Source organism: Hipposideros armiger, unplaced genomic scaffold, assembly GCF_001890085.2.
Source record: "Hipposideros armiger isolate ML-2016 unplaced genomic scaffold, ASM189008v1 scaffold_242, whole genome shotgun sequence".
NCBI lineage: Eukaryota > Metazoa > Chordata > Mammalia > Chiroptera > Hipposideridae > Hipposideros > Hipposideros armiger.
Window position 1 is genome coordinate 502586 of NW_017731592.1, and position 20150 is coordinate 522735.

The 20150-nt window shown below is 44.7% G+C and overlaps 1 protein-coding gene across 4 annotated transcripts in view; it reads left to right on the forward strand.

Moving 5' to 3' along the window:
* SMURF1 (SMAD specific E3 ubiquitin protein ligase 1) overlaps positions 1-13184 on the forward strand; it is a 108842-nt gene extending 95658 nt beyond the window's left edge. For 3 of the 4 annotated variants that reach the window (XM_019655633.1, XM_019655629.1, XM_019655632.1), the window contains 7 exons: positions 1330-1444; positions 3154-3332; positions 4555-4692; positions 5488-5608; positions 6607-6808; positions 8322-8406; positions 9965-13184. In XM_019655633.1, coding sequence (XP_019511178.1) covers positions 1330-1444; positions 3154-3332; positions 4555-4692; positions 5488-5608; positions 6607-6808; positions 8322-8406; positions 9965-10064 — 940 coding nt within the window. In that variant the 3' untranslated portion in view covers positions 10065-13184. The remainder of the gene's footprint in view (positions 1-1329; positions 1445-3153; positions 3333-4554; positions 4693-5487; positions 5609-6606; positions 6809-8321; positions 8407-9964) is intronic. The other variant, XM_019655630.1, reaches the window with a different exon arrangement.
* Positions 13185-20150: the final 6966 nt, after the last annotated feature.

The following is a 20150-nucleotide window of genomic DNA, read 5'->3' on the forward strand; positions in this document are numbered from 1 at the left end:
TGTTCATCATCTTAGCTGTGGAGGGCAGTGTCACTGGCCCTCATATGTGGGATCCGAACTGGGGCCCTCTGGCATCCCAAGCCAGTTCTTAACCATTGCGCCACTCGGCCGGCCCAGGACAGAAACTTTATAAAGGGCAAAAGACATTCTTAGACAACCCCTGCCTCCCCAGACTGCGAAATCCTTTCTCCTTATTTATTTATTTATTTATTTATTTATTTATTTATTTATTTATTTTTAAAGATTTTATTAGGGAATTGGGGGAGGGGAACAGCACTGGGGAGTCGGGGGAAGGGGAACAGACACATTGCTGTCCTTTTGTTCTTCAGTCTAGTTGTGGAAGATGTTGCTTCACTGGCCCATGTTGGTATTATCATTGCGCTCTTCCTGGATGAGGCAGATCAGTCGCCGGCCTCTGGACGGCCACTCACTGCAGCTCTTTGGCAGCTCACGCCAGCTGCCTGCCGCTCACACTGGCTGCCAGCCACACACAGTAGCTTATGGCAGCCCACTGCAGCAGGGGCTGCAGCCTACACTGTTGCCGGCAACTCACAGCAGCCCAGCTCCAGGTCGAGCTGTTGTTCACCCATCTTAGCTGTAGAAGGCTGTGTCACTGGCCCCCATGTGGGATCCGAACCGGGGTCCTGCTGCTCAGATCTGGCGTCCCAAGCCAGCTCTTAACCAATGTGCCACTCAGCCAGCCCGCCTTCTCCTTATTTAAACATTATTACCTGTTACAATCAATTAGAAACTTAAAAACTAGTAAGAAGCAAAAGAAAAACATGGAAATGCCCCAGAATGTGACTCTCAGTTAACTACTGTCAGCATGTTAGTGTGAGTCCTTCTGTGCCCTGCAGATGGATTTTCTGTTTTGTGTCTGTGTGTGCACACACACTTTTTAAATAAATAGTAGGATCATACTGCTTTTTATTGCACTTCTGTCAGTTACTACCACATTATTAGCATCATCGCCTGAGGTTTTGATCTTTGCAAACTAGCAGAGCAAAGCTCAGCTGGGCCAAGCACGCCAAGCCAGCTGCTGAGAATGCTGTACTTTTAAGGTGATGCTGATTCTCATCAACCACAGTCCTTTCCCAGCATCAAAGTTGTGGTTGGCATTTTGGCCAAAAAAGCCATTTCTGGTACTACTAGAAGCCAGTTTTTACTTCTTTAGGCTTATTTTCCCAATCTGTCTAAATCACATTCACTCCCAGCCAGTTACTCTTACCAGTCTGGCCTTCCAGGACACAGCAGTTCAGTGCTTTCGTTAAGATCTATAACTAGGTATTTCAGCACATATAAAATGTTTCTCTTCTTGCTTTGTTCTAGGGAGTGGCTTTATTTATTGTGCCATGAAATGTTGAACCCCTATTATGGACTCTTTCAATATTCTACAGACAATATTTACATGTTACAAATCAACCCAGATTCTTCAATCAACCCTGTAAGTATTAATGAATAAAGAGGTAAAGAATTTAAGTTGGAGAATTTTTTTAATGGATTTTCAGTTTCCATCTCAATTTTTGGTTTATTCACTGTCAACTTACTCAAGGTCTGTGGTAACTAGAACATTAAGAAATAGAGTGAGAACTGGATTAAGATGGATGATTTCAATCCTGTTACTTCTAGTGACTGGGACCTTTGGGTGTGTTGTTTTCAAGGAGAACAAGGGGGACATTGAGCTGCTCAGGTACTCAAAGCATTTGATTGGCATTTGAGGGAACTCTGCTCTTATGACCGTATTTGTTGACAGTATCATTCTGAGAAGTGAGTGGGTTACAAAGTCCATCGTCCTCCCAGTCAAAATTGGAATATTTCCATAATTGGCCTTTTGGCCACTGCTGTGGACACTCTTAGCTGCTTGTTTTAGAGATGAGGAAATAAGTGCAGAGTGAGCTCCTGGCCCAATTTTGGGCAGCACAAGTGTGGAGGACACTTCCCGTGGGGCACGTGACCCCTGGACCAGCTCGACTCTGCAAGCATTTATATGTAATCGAGCCTTTTACCAACATGGAAACAAAAATTTCACCAATTCTCTGATTGTGATTCCAACCTAAATGTAGAAATGTGAAGTTCCCTTTTTAGTTAAAAACCAGAACAGCTCTGGTTTTAGAATGGTTGGTTCTTATACTTGAATTTTCATATTTATTTCTCTCTGTGTTCCTTTTTTTCCCCTTTTGATTTCTTCTCTTCCTCTTTCTGGTGGGACTGGGGGAGGGGTGGCAGAGGAAGCAAGGGAATTGCCTTTTGCTCCTTATTTCTGTTTCGCGCAATGGGGAGGAGCAGCAGGGCCAGCTTCCTGGGCAGGCGACCTGGGCAGAGCACAGGGCTCTGCACTCAGAAGGGCCTGTGCTTGGTTTGACTCTCTGCTGTCACCATGTTGAAATTCTTTTTTTTTTAAGATTTTTATTGGGGAATTGGGATGGGAACAGTGCTGGTGGGGGAAGGGGAACAGATGAGTTGCTGTCATCTTGTTCTTCAGTCTAGTTGTGGAGGACGTTGCTTCACTGGCCCAAGTTGGCACCATCATTGCACTCTTCCCGGGCGAGGCAGATCAGTCGCCGGCTTCTGGACGGCCGCTCACTGCAGCTGCTGGCCGCTCACGCTGGCTGCTGGCCACACACAGTAGCCCATGGCAACCCACTGCCACAGGGGCTGCAGCCTACGCCGTCGCCGGTGACTCATGGCAGCCCAGCTCCAGGTTGAGCTGTTGTTCAGCATCTTAGCTGTAGAGGGCAGTATCACAGGCCCTCATATGTGGGATCCGAACCGGGGCCCTCTGGCGTCCCAAGCCAGTTCTTGACCATTGCGCCACTCAGCCGGCCCTGAAATTCTTAATAATTTTTGAATAATGGGTTCTGCATTTTCATTTTGCACTGGGTCTCACAAATTATCTAGCCATTCTGAGGAAAAGGTGTTTGAACTAACAGCATATAAAATGTTCAGACGATCTATACAAAAGACGTGCTTAAAATTTTGACCAAGCAGCCTTCTTTCATTTGGTCACAAGCACAGCCTGTGAGTAATTAACTGATTCAGTGTCTGGTTGCCTGTGGGACAGTTCTCTCAAGAAGCCGGGGAAATCACAAGCTACCCTTTGCTTTGACCCTGTTGTTTTGCTAATGAAGTCATGTTCTCTGGCGCCCCCTACAGGACCATTTGTCTTATTTCCATTTTGTGGGTCGGATCATGGGTCTGGCCGTGTTTCATGGACACTACATAAACGGGGGTTTCACAGTTCCCTTCTACAAGCAGCTACTGGGAAAACCCATCCAGCTCTCTGATTTGGAATCGGTGGACCCAGAACTACATAAGAGCTTAGTGTGGATTCTGTAAGTATCACTGTTCAGTCAATTGAAAATTCATACTTAGCCACCATTCTTAGTGTATGCCAGATACATTTGTTCTGTGTGTGCGTGTGTATATATTTTGGAGATGGGTGTGAAATTGGAGAAGAGAAATAAACAAACTATTGTTTGTCACCAGAAATATAAAAGTAGATTTAACAAAAACAAAAAACAATTAACTTATTTTCCTCATGATGTTTGGCCAGTTTCTTTTCATGAACTAGTTTCTTTTGTTATTTCCTTGAATGATTAATGTATGATCACAAATATTAATCCCCAGGCCTGGTGTTTGGTTGGTTGATTTTTGATACTCTAAGGTGTCACCAGTTAATCTCTAGAGGGGAAAGTATCAAAAACAAAATTAGTATCAAAGCATCTTGTGTCAAATGCTCTGATATAAGAAAATATCAAAACAAAATTACTATTTAGTCACCTTGGCTTAGAATTATCCTAAACACTCTCTTAAAAGCAGCAGGCACAGTTGAGTGGTAAACCGTAGGTGTCGTGGGTCCTTGTGCAGGAGCCAGTTTGACAGGGACGACAGATCCAGGCTCTGGCAAAGGAAGGACAAGCTGACAAGCTGAACAGGAGTCAGGCCTCTCATTGTGTCCTACGTGCTGGTCAGCCTCGTTTCACATGTCCCAACTTGAAAAGACCAGTCTGTGGGTTAGAGCCTTCATCCTGTAGGAAACCTTTTACTGTGTTTCAAAAAATATCGCATATTAAGGAGCCAGTTTTAACTTTCAAGTTCTTCTTTGTTTGAACTGATGCACTTGAAAAGGCTGCCTTTGAAAGGGGGATCGATATTTTCTTAATGTGGCTTCCTGCAGGTTGATTACCCTTTGACTCAGTTCCTCCTCGCGATTCCCTCCTGTCTGCTCACAGACTCAGTTTACAAAGCAACCTGGTATCTCATAAAATCATAGAATGGTAGAGGTACCATCACCCTCCTATGAATGAGAAAACCAAGAGTCCAGGACACATCTGGAACTGGGGCTATGGCCTCCGGGCTCCGTCCAGCACCCCACTCTCCTGGCCTCACTTAAGCTGTGTCCACTTGAGGCTCTCCTCTCCTCCCTGGTCTGGCAGTCAGTAAATGCTCGCTTGCTCTCTCTTCCTACTGGATTGTTCCATATAACATTCCGTGCACTGCTGTGTGGTGGCAAAACTCTTAACCGACACCTGCCTTCTGTCCTGACTCCGCCAGAGAGAACGATATTACCCCTGTGCTGGACCACACCTTCTGTGTGGAGCACAACGCTTTCGGGAGGATCCTGCAGCATGAGCTGAAGCCCAACGGCAGAAATGTACCTGTCACGGAGGAGAACAAGAAAGAATATGTCCGGTAATGCCCCGGGGAACCTGGCAGTTGCCGGTGGGAACATACACCCAGGTACTCAGGCACAGCTGGGTTCATGTTTGGATTGTGGAGGCTCCCTTGCTGCGTGAGCTTTGCCTGTCCCTGCCACCACTTGTGACCAGAAGCACATCCCAGAAGAGACGTCCAGAAACCATTAGGTTCAGCAGGGGAAGCTATGCGTGGAGGAGCCCGGATGTGGCCAGGCCTGACCTGGTGAAGGGAGACTAATGACCCCAGAGCCCTGGTGGGGGAAGGCCTTTCAAGTGACCACCAGTTCTGTCTTTGAAGTTGCCAGAGTGTACGAGAGAGCAGGAAACCTAGACGTTTCCTTGAGCCCAGTCTATAGGAAGTCGACTCCATTGTAGTCTATTTTCCCACCTCTTAATCATGGCAAATGAAGGACTAATCACTTAGAGTGGAAATTTAGAAACAGGGACACCTCCGTGTGCTCAGGCTGTCCAACTGGTATGACTAGTTCTCACCACGTCTTGTATTTTATTTTCAAATGCATTTTTAAATTGTGGCAGTTGCTGGGACAGGTCAGGTTAAACCCTACTGCTATTTCTAGCAATGAATCAGAATATATAATGGCACGAGCTGGTTTATTTTAACCTGATCCTTAGGCTAGGCATTACCAACTGGTGGGTTTTCCTCCCCCCTCGGGGAGGCCGGGCAGGCAGGGCGTTAGACTCAGCAGATAGATGTCAGAACCTACTAATGGAGAAAATTTTTTTTCATGAATTATTGGTGTTGCTTCCAACTTGTGAATTTTTCTTTCAGGTTATATGTAAATTGGAGATTTATGAGAGGAATTGAAGCCCAATTCTTAGCTCTTCAGAAAGGGTTTAATGAGCTCATTCCTCAACACTTATTGAAGCCTTTTGACCAGAAGGAACTCGAGGTACGTGCTCGGCGTGCTGAGTCAGGCTTTCCTTAAAGGGCCTGAGGCTTGCAACTAATTCCTGGGCAGCTTGGGGGTCTGTCGGGGCTCCCAGCACAGAGTCAGGGCTGGAACGGGAAGGGGGTCGAGGATGTGGGAGCCAGTTTATGACAAGGCCAGGTGTCTACTTGGCAGCAGTGAATCCAGATCATTCTGGGGGCTTCCCTTGTCAGAGTGGTTTGCGGCTTCTTGTATTTTTCAGGATCTCTAGCAGTGGAGATTCCTGACCCCTCCTGTGTAGTCACCTCGATCGAGGAAATTATCTTGTATATTGCCAACTTCTCCCACAATGCCAACTTTCTGTTTTTAACTCTGCGCGTATTAGACTCTGAACAAAGTGTTACTGTTTTCTCTAATCACACTTCATGTACTTGAACACAATGAGGTATTCACCTCGTATCCATCTGTTTGGTGCCAGATAGCTCAAGCCTTTAAAATTGGTCTCAGTCTTTCTACCACCAGTGAGACGCCGAGAGCTTGTGAGCCAAGAGGAGCCTCCCCGGGTGGGACAGTGGCTCTCCAGAGGAAACTTTTTAAGCAAGTTGCAGAAACCAGCACGTAACCCCTGCTTCATTCCCTTCTCTTCAGATTTTAAATTCCTGTGATACGGCCCCGTTTTACGCTCAGCTCCATGCAGTCTTGCTAGGGGTTCTTCCGTCCGCACCAAAGTGGTGCAAAAACACAAACACAGACTTGGTGGCAGAAAATGACCCGTCAGTGGCCATGCACCGCGGTCCTAGGGGTTGGAAACCAGCCCAAGGGGGCAGAAAGACAGGCGTGTGCTTCAGGCGTGTTGCTTGTCTTCCTTCTTGTCTAAATGTGTGTCTAGTTTATTTGGACATCGCTGCTGCTTTGCTCTGGGACCACGTTTTTAACTCCTTTCATGTGCTGGAGACCTGGGAGACATGTCGTGACACATTTATCCATCTGAGAAGTAACTGCCTCTGAACCCTTCACAGCTGATCGTAGGCGGCCTGGATAAGATAGACCTGAACGACTGGAAGGCCAATACCCGGCTGAAGCACTGCGCGGCCGACAGCAACGTCGTCCGGTGGTTTTGGCAGGCGGTGGAGACCTTCGACGAGGAGAGGAGGGCCAGGCTCCTGCAGTTCGTGACGGGATCCACCCGAGTCCCACTCCAAGGCTTCAAGGCCCTGCAAGGTGACTGACGTGGGGGCGGGGCCATTGGCACTGGGCGTCTACACTCGGCATCTTCTCCACTAGGCCTGGGCAGGAAGCACGGGAATGTGCTGGGGTATCTTCCTGAAACGCCTAGAAAACAATGTGACATGTGCTTTCATAACTGCGTGGGGCTCACGCGACGGAGAGGGCTGTCACTCCCACTGGCCATAGAGACCCTCTTCCCCCATAAAAGGTGATGGTCTCTTGGTCGCCATTATCTCTGCCAGCTCCCAGTCCTTAAGGCTCTGCTATTCTTTGCCCAACTTGAAAGAAAGTGTCTGTAAATACACAGGAGAGGATGTCAGCAGAATAAAGCCCAGCGTCCTCTCCCACTGACCTTTCCTAGTCTCTGCGGGCCAGAGCCAGCAGGTGGACAGCACTGCAGCAGCAGTGGGGGTGCTGGCCAGCCCGGTGTCCACTCAGAGCTGAGTTTGGAATGACCCAGGAAGGGCGCAATGGAGCCCCATGTGTCCCCTTCTATAGAACTGGTTGACAAAGGCGGCTACAAATAACAGGCTTTTGTGAAAGAAATCAGAGTTTTTAAAGTGTATGACGGATTCATTTGGAAATATTTAGGTCAGCCCCCTCCCTCCTGAATCAAGAGACCCAGTCTATTAGCTAATGATCATGTGGCTCCTCCCTGGCCTTCAGTTTCCTTATCTGTACAAGGAGCTGCCTGACAGGCTGCCCTGTCCAGTTAGGCACCCCCATGCGCTCTCATGCCTTCCAGCTCTGACTGGGTCCCTGGCTCACCCAGGTCTGGAGCAGTTGGAAGGCTATAGATGCTGAAGATGTTGTGCCTCATGAGGAGATCAGAGAGGCTCACAGGCATTCAGCGGGGAATGTCCTTGCAGGCTTCTCCCTGGCCCTGTAACTTGTAAAATTTCCCATTTTTGTCACTTGATAACCCTGATAGCCAGGAGGAGTAAGGTGAAGAATATTAATATATTGAAATTTAGTAAATTGAACTTTGTGTGTTAATACTGAGAACAGAGATATTTCGGGTATAGAACATTCTCTGTAGACGTTTTCTTATTTTAAGGACCTCTTTGAGTGAGAGAAGTTACTTCCATTTCCTTGGGCTTTGGTCCTAGGTGTTTGTGTCTTTTTCTTTTTCCATCACACCTCTGCCTGGAGTCATTTCATGACTCCATATTCTGCTTTTCTTTTTACCACTGCCGTCCTCTGCCAGCCGTGGGTCTGCTTGCTAAATATTTCTGTTAAAAGGAAACCCCTGGTGATGTAAGGATTTTACCTTCAAACACCCCCACTGGAGCAAGTTCATGCCCAGGTGCATAAGAGAGTGCTGGGACGCTTCTCCACACCAGGGACCTTCTGAATGTCTGATTAGCCCCTTGATGGCCAGGCAGAGACTCCTGTTGCCACGGGAACTCCATGACGTTCTGGCAGGACAGCCTGCCTGGGCGTGTGGTCGGCAGTGGAGCCCCTGCCCAGCCTCTGAAGTGCATTAACTAGAATGTTGTCTTGTAAGGTTCTACAGGCGCGGCAGGGCCCCGGCTGTTCACCATTCACCTGATCGACGCCAACACAGACAACCTGCCAAAGGCCCACACCTGGTAAGGACAGGGCTGCCCAGGTGCCGGCCCCTGGGCACCTCTGCAGTGTGCGCGCTCCCACGTGACTGTCTAAGCTGTTTCATTTGGCAATGGCACCAGTGTCAAATGGGACAAGCACTGGGCAGCGTGTCACGTGTAAGGGTTATTATCAGAAGTCTCTTCCATGAAACTGGTTTTGTGGGATGTGATTGACAGCTGCCACTCGCACGGGTTCGTCTGCACTTCCTGGGCCTCGCTGCACGTGTGCACATACATGTACCTATCAGCAGGGGCAAGTTGTAGTTTTTAAGTTGGAGTTACTGGTCACTTTATCTGACCTTCCTGGAGCCCCACTGTCCCTCTCAGAGTTCTGCGCATGACAGATGCACCTCGCCTATTCAAAAATACATCCTCCCTAAATTTCAACTTAATATCTGTAGTGGTTTATTTCCTTTGTGGTTTGAAAATCAAATCACTTACGTACACTTTGTCTCAGAACCATTTCCTCTAGTTCAGGAGAACCAGTCCCATACGTTGCTGAGATGCATCATGATGTACCCTAAGCCGAAGATGTGGGTTCAGATGCTGACCCTGATGCCCTCTGATATGTGACTTTGGGCAGTTGCTTGATAGGCTGACTGGGGTTTGCACATGTGTCAAAAAGCTGTGAAAGCTGTTCCCAGGACTGCGTGGGGTTGAGAGCCCTGCCCCCAGCATGGTGCTGCAGGAACGGTGCCGTGTGCACGCACGGTGGCTGCCCTCCTCCTCAGGCTTTGTCCTTTCTTAGTTTAGTGCTTAGACTAAAACGGATATGAAAAATCTCCCCCAATGCTAAAGCTCCCAAAGAAAGACTGCACCACCATTTGGCCCGACTCATTATTGACAAAAGCCATCCTTGGTTGCCTAATCCCTAGTAATTCAATAGGCCATGCTGTGTCCTCTGGGTCACAATTTTGTATTTTCTGATTTGTTGAGATAATAGCTTCTTAGAGGGTGTCTTTTTCCTTGCACAGTTCCTGGAAACGAATTTCCCCATGGAAATACTGGGTCAGAAATTTAAGATTCATTTCATCAGGGATTTGACATTTTATTAGTTTTGAGATATAGTTTCTGGTTTTGTAGGGGATTTTCCAAGCGGCCCCATTTTGGTCTCAGATCAAGTCACAGAGGAATAGACATGCAGTACATTGTTAGTGGTCATTTGACTGCCGGCCAGTCTGGGTTATGCTAGTCTGCAAAGATGGTATTCCTGGTACTGTGTAATTTCTCCCAGAGGGGGAAAAAAAAACCAACTTAAGAGCTTGGTCCTAATATCAACAGTAGATAGTAGTTTTAAAGATCTTTTTGCTGTGTGTTGATTGAGAACTCTTGGCATTAGAAGCAGAAAAGCTCAAGGAGGGTGTGGATAACTCACCTGTCCCTCCACCCCCACCCCCCAGAACTGGTGACAGAGTCTTCCGCCTTCCCATTGCCCCGTGACCCCCACGAATGCTTTGCTCCTGCCTGTCCTTGGCCCTGAAGCAGCTCCTAGGGCCAGATTGCCCCCAACAGTGACTGTCACTCTTTTGTCCCATTCCAGCTTTAACAGGATTGACATTCCACCTTATGAGTCTTATGAGAAGCTCTACGAGAAGCTGCTCACAGCAGTGGAAGAGACCTGTGGGTTTGCTGTGGAGTGAAGAGCAACCAAAGGCAACAGATTCTAGCTCACAACCGCCAGACCAAAAGCATATCGCTTTCTGCGCGCCTCCTGCGAAGCGGGCTGAGGCACTGGAATTCTCGATAACCTGAGGGAAAGGGTTGTCTCCCCTCCTTTTCGTTGGGGGACCGAGGGGGGCGGGGGGACTTTGGTTGGTGGCTCCCACCCATATTTTCCTCCTTTATGACAGTACTCCCACCCCCTTCCATCACCCACCCAATAAAACACAGCCAGGTTTAGATTTGGCTTCGGTCACACAGGATATTCTACGGTTGTAACATGGTGACAGGCTCACAGCCCTGTGGTCCTTATAGGAGTATCGACCTGCAGTTATGGAACCAAGCTTGGCTTACTGAGGGTTTGTACCTGGTAGCTATACTAGCTTTTCTGCCTCAAAACAGTCAAATTCCAAATTTCACATCCTAGCAGCCTGCTCTGGGTAGCAGATTAATTTCTACCTGAAAAGTAACTGTATAATATATGCTTGTTGGAATTCTGCCACAGGAGGAAGCTTGAGTCCAAAATGTGCTTCCCTTTTTGAAAGTTAAGGGCATTGGGGGCAGCGTTAACTGGAGGCCCAGGGTAGGTCTTTTCAGGGTATCCTGGTTGAAAACTTTGTTTTGCGTAGAGAAAAATGATCTTTCCTTTAAAGAGTCCCTTTTGCCGCATTATCTATCCAGTTCGAAATATTTTTCCAGTGAAAACACCACATACGAAGCTTATGAAAGAACAGACCAAAACCAGCCTTGTCTCCCAAGCTGTGGCTCCTGCCACCACCTGTACGCAGATGCGTGGAAACGGGGCCATCTGAATACTAACAATCTATTGTGCAGAAATGGCTAAGAGCTAAACTAACTTAACAAAATTCTGCTACTCTAGTTGCTGGAGTGGTGCAAACTAGCTTAAAAGGGAGAAGGGATGCATAACCCCAATGACCGGAATCCGCGCCATGTTACTTTTACATAAAGGAGGACGTGGATGTAAATCTGACAGCAGAGGGGGACGCGTCCACTCTGACTCATTTAGCCCATTTCCCCAGTGTCAGATGGTGACAGGGACAATTGCCACTCGATTTACCTGCCCAGATGTCTTCGTATGATGAGTAAGGCCAAAGCAAGCCTCGACCCTAAGTTTCTAACACCATTTTCCGATTTGCACAGAAGTTCACAGTGTTTTAACTAAGCCGCTTGATTTCGGATAGCTCAACTTCAGTGGACAATGGCAGCAGCAGCAAGTTCTCCTGTCTGGTTTTTTGTTGTTTTAGTTTTGGGGGCAAGTGCAGGGTAATTCCTTAGCAAGACATCTCACTGTTGAAATTTCACGGTTGAAGCTTCTGAGTTAAGCATTGGGATCCAGCTGTGGGTCTGAGATGGGTTTGGAAGGAGCTTTGGACTACGATTCGCTGTTTTTCCGTTACTAACACCGGTAGACTGGCGGTAGGGCGCGCACTCCCCCTTTGGCGCTTGCTGTTGTTCCTTGGCTTCCCAGGAGCAGTCTGGAGTTTGACGAGGGCAGCACTGGGCCCTCTTAGAAGATAGACCCACCCCTGCGCTGAGGTTTGCCCAGTGTGGGGGCCACGGGTCGCCAGCGGTGAGAGAGCTGAGCTTCTGTACTGACTGGGGTTCTAGACAGAAGGGGTGTCAAGTGTGATCTGCTGCAGAAGGAAAACAGTCCATTCATTAAGTCCGGGTGAAACGGTGGGCTGGCTCTTTTCTGAGCTCTGCTTTGCCCCAGTTGGGCTTCTCCTATGTCTCATCTGCCATACTTATCGAGGGCATTCTAGAAGCTGGCTCCCGGGTGATTCCATCCAGTCCTCCCTCGTGATCTTTCTCTGGAAGTGAGAAAATGAAAATACCGAGCTCCTACTGGACAGGTCTTATCTCTCACATGAACCTAATCCATGGGAGGAGGAGACATCCATCCATCCGAGATCTGAAAGGAGGAAGACCCACCCTATCTTTCTGGGGTGGTGGCCAAACCCTGTAGTAACGAGGAAGGAAACGAGGGTCGAGTGGCTGGAAAGACTTGGAAGCAGGAACTTCGCATTTGACTCTTTCCTGCTGTTAAGAGCGGGGACGAGCCTCAGAACACGCAGCCCATGCTGCTCTCACGTCACGTGTCACCTCAGAGAGATCCAGAGGGTCGTGTCCTGACTCCTCCAGCAGCTGCTCAGGACACATGGGTTACCCCGTCGCATGTCCTGGGTCTCCGCATGGGGCACGCCTATCAGCTGTGCGTGTCACCAAGGCACCTGAAAGAGCAGAGCTTTCCAGAGCTTTGGTTTACTCTTGCCAAGCAGGCCTGCGCGTCAGCGGCACTGCACTTCTAGAAGCTTAAACATCGACAGTGATTTGGGCCTTTGATCCACCACAGAGAACAGTGTAGCTCCCGATCTGCAGGAACCCCGTCCACACGTGCACTCCCACTGGTCACCCCCTCGGTAATCCCAGACACCCACCCCGTCCGTCCCCTCGCCTCTCTGCCCAGATGCCTCAGGGGCACGGCTTCCAGGCTTGCCCTCGCCAGCGGTCAGCAGCCGACCCTCAGGGATGTAGCGAACCACCGCTCTGCCAGCGCTTTGGGGAGGAAACGTGCAGGGGCGGCATGGGGGAGAGTGACTTGCTCGTGACCCGCCCGCGGGCTGGAACTGGGGCCCCTGAACCTGCTGGGCCTAACGCTCCATGTGCAGGTCAGGCGGTCCGCACATCAGCTGTCAGGATGGGCCTCTGCAGCCGGGGTGTGCCACATGCGCGGCAGCCTTCCCGAAACATAGTATGAATTTTTAAAATTTGTTTATTTTTGTTTCTCAACCACTTTATAATGTATTTTTTAATTTATTTTGTAATGTCTTGTTTTTAAGTATTGCTGCTATCCTTGTTATTCTTCCCACTGTTTTTATTGCTGATTTATTTTGTGAAAGTTGTACACTAATGTTCTGTTTTATGTCAAAATCAAAAGTATTTAAAGAAATACTAGTTCTATTTAATGTGGTTATGGAACCAGCTGGAAACACAAAACAAACAGTGATTGTACAGCAGGCTGGACCCGGGAGGTCAGGTTCATTTTGTTACATATGCAATAAACTCACAACTTTACATGTTTTGGCATCTGTTATTTTGGTGTGGAAGTGATATTCCAATTTCCAAGTGACAGTCCTACAAAAAAGGAAGTCAGTGGTCAGAGATACTGCAAGGGCCTTCTAAGGAAAAAGGACAAACAAGGATAGAGTTGTGGAAGAAACTAATGAAAACGTGGCAGTCAGCCATAAGTGCTCTACGAAGCAAAAACCTGTGGGATTGAAAACGTTGCCAATCTGTTGACTTCACACACTGCTCATATGTGTTGGTTTGGTTTTTTTCTTTTTAATATTTTTTTATCATGGAAAAATATATGATATAGTATTTATCACTTTAACCAGTGGTTAATGTACAATTCAGGGGCATCAAATACATTTCAGTGTTGTGTAACCTCACCATTATCTATACCCAGAACCCTTTTATCTTCCTAAACTGAAACTGCCCATTAACCAATAACTCCTATCCTCCCTCCCCCCAGCCCCTGGAAATCTCTGTTCTACGTTCTGTCTCTATGAATTTACCCATTCTTCATATAGGTACTTCATACAGATGGAATCATACAATATTTGTTCTTCTGTGTCTGACTTACTTCCTTTCACATATTATTTTCAAGGTCCATCCATGTTAGAGCATATATTGAAATTTTATTCCTTTTTATGACTGAAGAATACTCCATTGTAGGAATATACCACATTTTGTTTTACCATTCATTTGATGGACACGTGGTGTGATAATTAATGTTATTTGAGAACTTGACTGGGCTATGGTACTCAGAAAAGACATTACTAAGTAATATCTGCATCTTCATTTCATTTCAACAATGTTCTGTAGTTTTCAGCATGTAAGTGTATTCATAAGAATTGTACTCTTTTCAATGCTATTTTAAATGGAATTTTTTTTTAAATTTTCTCTTTGGATTGTTCATTGTTAGTGTATAGAAACAACGATTTTGGTTTGTTGATTTTGTATCCTTCAACTTTGCTGACTTCATTGATTAGTTGTAACAGTGTGTGTAGTGTTTAGGGTTTCTACATATAAGATCATGTGGTCTACAAACATCATTTTATTTCTTCCTTTCCAATTTGAGTGCCTTTCATTTTTTTCTTGCCTGATTGCTCTGGTTAGGACTTCAGTACTGTGTTCAATAGAAGTCATGAGAGTGGGCATCCTTGTCTGTTCCTTAGAAGAAAAGTTTTCAGTCTTTCACCACTGAATATGATGTTAGCTGTGAGATTTTTCATATATGGTTTTTATGTTGACGTAGTTTCCTACTGTTCCTAGTTTATTCAGTTTTCATTATGAAAAGGTGTTGAATTTTGTCAAATGATTTTGCTGCATCAATTGAGATGATCATGTGATTTTCCCAATTCTGTTATATATATATATTACATTGATTTTTGTGTGTTGATCCTTGCATTCCAGGAATAAATCCTACTTTGTCATGATCTATAATCCTTTTACTCTGTTGTTGGATTCAATTTGCTAGTATTTTGTTGGAGATTTTGCATCAATATTCATGAGGGATATTAACTTGTAGTTTTCTTGTAGTGTCTCTGGCCTCATAGAATGAGTTAGGAAGCATTTCCTCCTCTTCAAGTTTTCGGAAGAGTTTGAGAACAACTGGTATTAAATCTTTAAATGATTGGTAGAATTCACCAGTTAAAGTCTGGGCTTTACTTTGTTGGGAGGTTTTTAATTCCTGATTCAATCTCCTTACTAGTTATAGCTCTATTCAAATTTTCTATTTCTTCATGATTCAGTCTTGGTAAGCTGTGTGTTTCTAGAAACTTGTCCATTTCATCTAGATTTTCCATTTTGTTGACATACAGTTATTCATAGTACAGTTGACCCTTGAACAACTGCACAGTCCACTTATTAAACAAAAACCATGGATTTTATTTAACAGATGTATTAGAAAAATTGAGATTTCCTTAGTACTATGAAGCAATTACATCAATTACAGTAGGCTGCCATAAAGCAATCATGTTGCTGCTACTTTGTTATCAATGGAGGAATTGTAAAACCTGAAAGTAATTATGAATTTTTCAAATTCCTTTCATTTTTGATGTCTAATGTCTATAATACCCATAACATCTATAGTGTTTTATATAAGGCAACATTGATGCAGTTACTGATAGGCAATTAATCTTATAAACAGATGATGTAAACTTAGTGTATCAATAAATACAGTACAGTATTTACAGCATATCAATACAGTAAATGCAATAAATACAGTAAGTGAATTTCCCTCATGATTTTCTTAACATTTTCTTTAGCTTATTGTTTTGTAAGTATCGTGTATAATGCAACATACAAAATGTGTTGACTGTTTATATTATTGATAAGGTCAAAAGTAAGCTATCAGTAGTTAAGTGTTTTGGGGGGGGTCAAAAGTTATACACAGATTTCTAACTGCACAGGGGTTGTTAGCACCCCAACCCCTGCATTGTTCAAGGGTCAACTATTACTCTAATAATCCTTATTTTTCTTACTCATTTAGCTAAAGGTTTGTCATTATGTTGATTTTTCTTGAAGAAACAAATCTTGGCCTCAATGATTTCTCTGTTTTCTATTCTCTATTTTATTTATCTGTGCTGTAATGTTTATTATTTCCTTCCACTAGCTTTGGGTTTAGTTTTTTCTTCTTTTTCTAGTTCCGTAAGGTGTAAAGTAGGTGGTTGATTTGAGACCATTTTTCTTTTTTATTTTAAAGATTTTTATTGGGGAATTGTGGGGATGGGAACAGTGCTGGGGAGTTGAGGGAAGGGAAACAGACAAGTTGCTGTCGTTTTGTTCTTCAGTCTAGTTGTGGAGGACGTTGCTTCACTGGCCCAAGTTGGCACCATCATTGCGCTCTTCCCGGGCGACGTAGATCAGTCGCCGGCTTCTGGACAGCCACTCACCGCGGCTGCTGGCCGCTCACGCTGGCTGCTGCTACACACGGTAGCCCATGGCAACCCACTGCCACAGGGGCTGCAGCCTACACTGTCGCCAGCTACTCACAGCAGCCCAGCTCCAGGCTGAGCTCTTGTTCAGCATCTTAGCTGTAGAGGGCAGTGTCACTGGCCCTCATATCTGGGATCCGAACCAGGGCCCTCTGGCGTCCATTCTTCTTTTTTAATGTAAGCATTTACAACTATAAATTTTCTTCTTTAACACTTCAGTTTTGATATGCTGTAATTTCACTAACATTTATCTCAAGATATTTTCTAATTTCTCTTGTGATGTATTAATTTCCACATATTTATGATTTTTTCTTTCATTATTGATTTCTAATTTCATTCCATTATATAGTAAGAAAAAATACTTTGTATGGTTTCAGTCTTTTAAAATTTATTGAGACTTGTTTTATGGCCTAACATTTTGTGTATTCTGGAGAATGTTGCATGTGCACTTGAAGAGGGTGTGTGTTATGCTATTGTTGGGTAGGGTGTTCTGTGTATGTCTGTTAGATCTAATTGGTCTGTTATTCAAATCCCCTTTTTCTTACTGTTCTGTCTCATTCTGACCTACTAAGAGTGGGGTTTTGAAGTCTACTATTATTGTAGAGCTCTCTATTTTGCCTTTCAGTTTTTCTGTTTGCTGTGGGTCTCTGAATTTATCTTAGTAGGAATTCGAGTTTCTTAAATTTGCATATCCAGTTCTTTCCTGAAACTGGAAAAATTTTGTCCATTATTTCTTCAAATAAGCTCTCTACCCCTTTCTCCTTCTGGGACTCCAATAATGCATATGTTTGTCTGCTTAATCGTATCCCATAATCCCTTAGGTTCTCTTCACTTTTCTTCACTTTTTCTTTTTGCTCCTCTGATTCGATGATTTCAAATGACCTTTAAGTTCACTGATTCTTTTGCTTGTTCAAATGTGCTGTTGAACCCCTTTATTGAACTTTTCAATTTAGTTGTATTTTTCAGCTCCAGAATTTGCTTGGTTCTTTTTTTACTTTATATGTACAAGGGGCGGGGGAGGAAACCGGGAATTGGGCCACTTCCTCCCCACCACACAGCGCTGCACCAGGAAGGGCTGGTGCAAATGCAAGTAAAAATGCCACAAAATTTCCTACCATTTTGATGTGACTTTTTCTTGACTGGGCATTCACCTGGTTGCTGTAGTTCTTTGACTGGCTTCCAGAGGTCCTACAAAGTCATTTTAGTCTCTCTACTTGTTCTTGTTTTTAACATTTCCATGGGGAGAACAAGGGCCTGGAACTACCTACTCTACCAGAGTATATCTCTGTCTTTTCATTGGCGAGTTTAATACATTTACATTAGCAGTTACTGATAAGGGGGCACTTACTTCTTCCATTTTGTTCGTTTTCTATGTGCCTGATAGCTTTTTGTCATTTCCTCCATTGCTACTGCCTTTTGTGTTTATTTGATTAAACATGTTATAGTGACATGTTTTTACTTTCTCATTTCCTTTTGTGTATATTCTATAGATATTTTCTTTGTGGGGATTGCTTTTACATCCTAAAGTTATAACAACCTAATTTGAATATGTGCCAACTTAACTTGAATAATATACACAAACTCTGCCCCTATACGGCTCCACCTCCCCCTTCTGTTATTGATGTCACAGATTACGTTTTTATACATTGTGTGCCCAATAATATAGATTAGTTTTTAATGCATTTGCCTTTTAAATCATATATGAAATAAAAAGTGGACTTATAAACCAAAATAACAATAGGTTTTATAATTGCCCATGTATTTACCTTTACTGGAGATCTTGATTTCTTCTTACAGCTTTGAGTTACTGTCTAGCATCCTTTCATACTGAAGAAGTCCCTTTAACATTTCTTACAAGGCATGTCTATCTCTATCAGTAATGAACTCCCTCAGCTTTTATCAGGAAATGTCTTAATTTCTTCTTCATTTTCAAAAAACAGTTTTGCAAGATGCAGAAGTCTGACAGTTTGTTTGTTTGTTTTCTTTCATCAATTTGAGTAATTCAACCACTGTTTTCTGGCCTCCAAGGTTTCTGATGAAAAAAACTGCTGATAATCTTGTTGAGGATTCTTTGTATATGACAAGTCTTTCTTGCTGTTTTTCAAGAATCCCTTTTTGTCTTTGACAGTTTGGTTATAATGTGTTCTTGAGTTTATTCTATCTGGAGTTTGTTGAGCTTCTTGGATTTGAGGATTCATGTCTTGCATAAAATTTGAGAAGTTTTCAGTTCATTTCTTAAAATATTCTTTTTTGCCCATCTCTCTCTCTCCCCCTCTCCCCACCCCCCCACCCCGACTTCCCTCCTTCTTCTGGGATTCCCACAATGCATATGTTTGCTTGGTGGTGTCCCCTGGGTCCCTTTGGTTTTGGTTCACTTTTCTTCATTCTTTTTTCTCAATAATTTCAATTAAGTTCATTGTTTATTTTGCCTACTTAAATATGCCTTTGAACTCCTAAAGAATTTTTCATTTCAGTTATTGAACTTCTCAGCTCCAGAAATTTTGGAGGGGGTTTCTTTATATAATTTCTATCTCTTTATCAATATCTTATTTTGGCCACATATTGATTTGCTGTCTTTTTCCATTTCTCCTTTGAGTCCTTTCAGCAGCTTTCAGGCAGTTGCTTTAGTCCTTGTCTAGCAAGTTTGCTTTCTGTGATGATTTCTTGTGACGTTTTATTGAAAACTGGACATTTGAATCTTATAATGTAACTCTGGAAATCAGATTCTCCTCTTTCCCCAGGGTTTTTTGTGTTGTTGTTTTTTTTCAGTTAAAAGTGTCTCTGATCAGTCTAAGGTGACAGCTTAAGGCCTTCTCAGGTCTTTCCTGAGCCTGTGTCTCTCCCTAGGCATGAGTGTAGCTTTCTAAATTCCCCTGTATAGGTGGTTATTTTTTATTAAAGTTATCTCCCATTTTTCCTGGCACAACTGAATTTGGCCCTGTGCTCTGGGTCTCACAGGCTGCAATCCAGGTGTCGGCCAGACTGCATTCTCCTCTCAAGGCTCAACCAGGGAAGAATCCTCTCGAAGTCCTGCAGATTGTCTGCAGAATTCATTCTGTTGTAGCTTTGTGACTAGGGGTCCCAGCTTCTTACTAGTTTTTGGCTGGAGGCCACACTCAGTTCATAGAGGTTGTTCATGCAGCTGCTTTTGAATATCTTAATCCTTAAATGTTTGTTTCCCAAAGGGGAAAAAGTAAAACTGCAGCTGTTGCTTTAAATCCCCTGGAAGCTCCTTTGGCTGGTGGGGAATGCAACAATGGCTGCCTGCTTCTGTGCCTGTACTTCCTTGGTCAAAAGCAGCAATCAGAACACAGAACCTGACAGTTGGAGGACAAGGTCCTTATTGCTGCTCTGGCTCTGGCTCGTTGCACCAGGAGCGCAGGCATGGCTGCCTGCCCCGGGGTCAGGCAACTACTGCACTAAAAGCTGAAAGTGACCAAAATCAACCACAGTTTACTAGGCAAGCTTTCAAATAGACTCGGGAGTTCCAAAATAATTACACCAGGTTCTGTAAGTCCCATTTTTGTCAAAGTAGAGATAGAGTCCAGCTGCTTCCTACTCCACTAACTTCCTTGACGTTGTCTGGTCATATTTGTCTATCTCCCACCCTGTCACAGTCACTAGAATACACACATGCGCACACACACACAGCAGTCCTGCGCTCTGCTGTCTGTGAGGCCATGCTGAGCTCCAGGTGGGGCTCGTCGGGGTTTTTTCCGCTGTCAAAGTCAAAATACTGTCAGTTTTCCCACAAGTCAGTATACCTGCCTATATGTTCCCACACATGCCCTGCCTATTATCTTTATGGCTGGTTTCTGGTTTTGTTTTTTTAAAGATATTATTGGGGAATTGGGGAAGTAAAACAACAGCCAGTTGTCATTCAGTCTTAGTTGTGGAGGGTGCAGCTAGCTCACCTCCAAGTCCAGTTGCCATCTGGCCATCTGTCGGCAGCTCAGCTCAAGGTGCTGTGTTCAATCTTAGTTGCAGGTGGGCATAGCCCACCATCCCATGTGGGAGTCAAACCGGCACCCTTGTTGTTAGGAG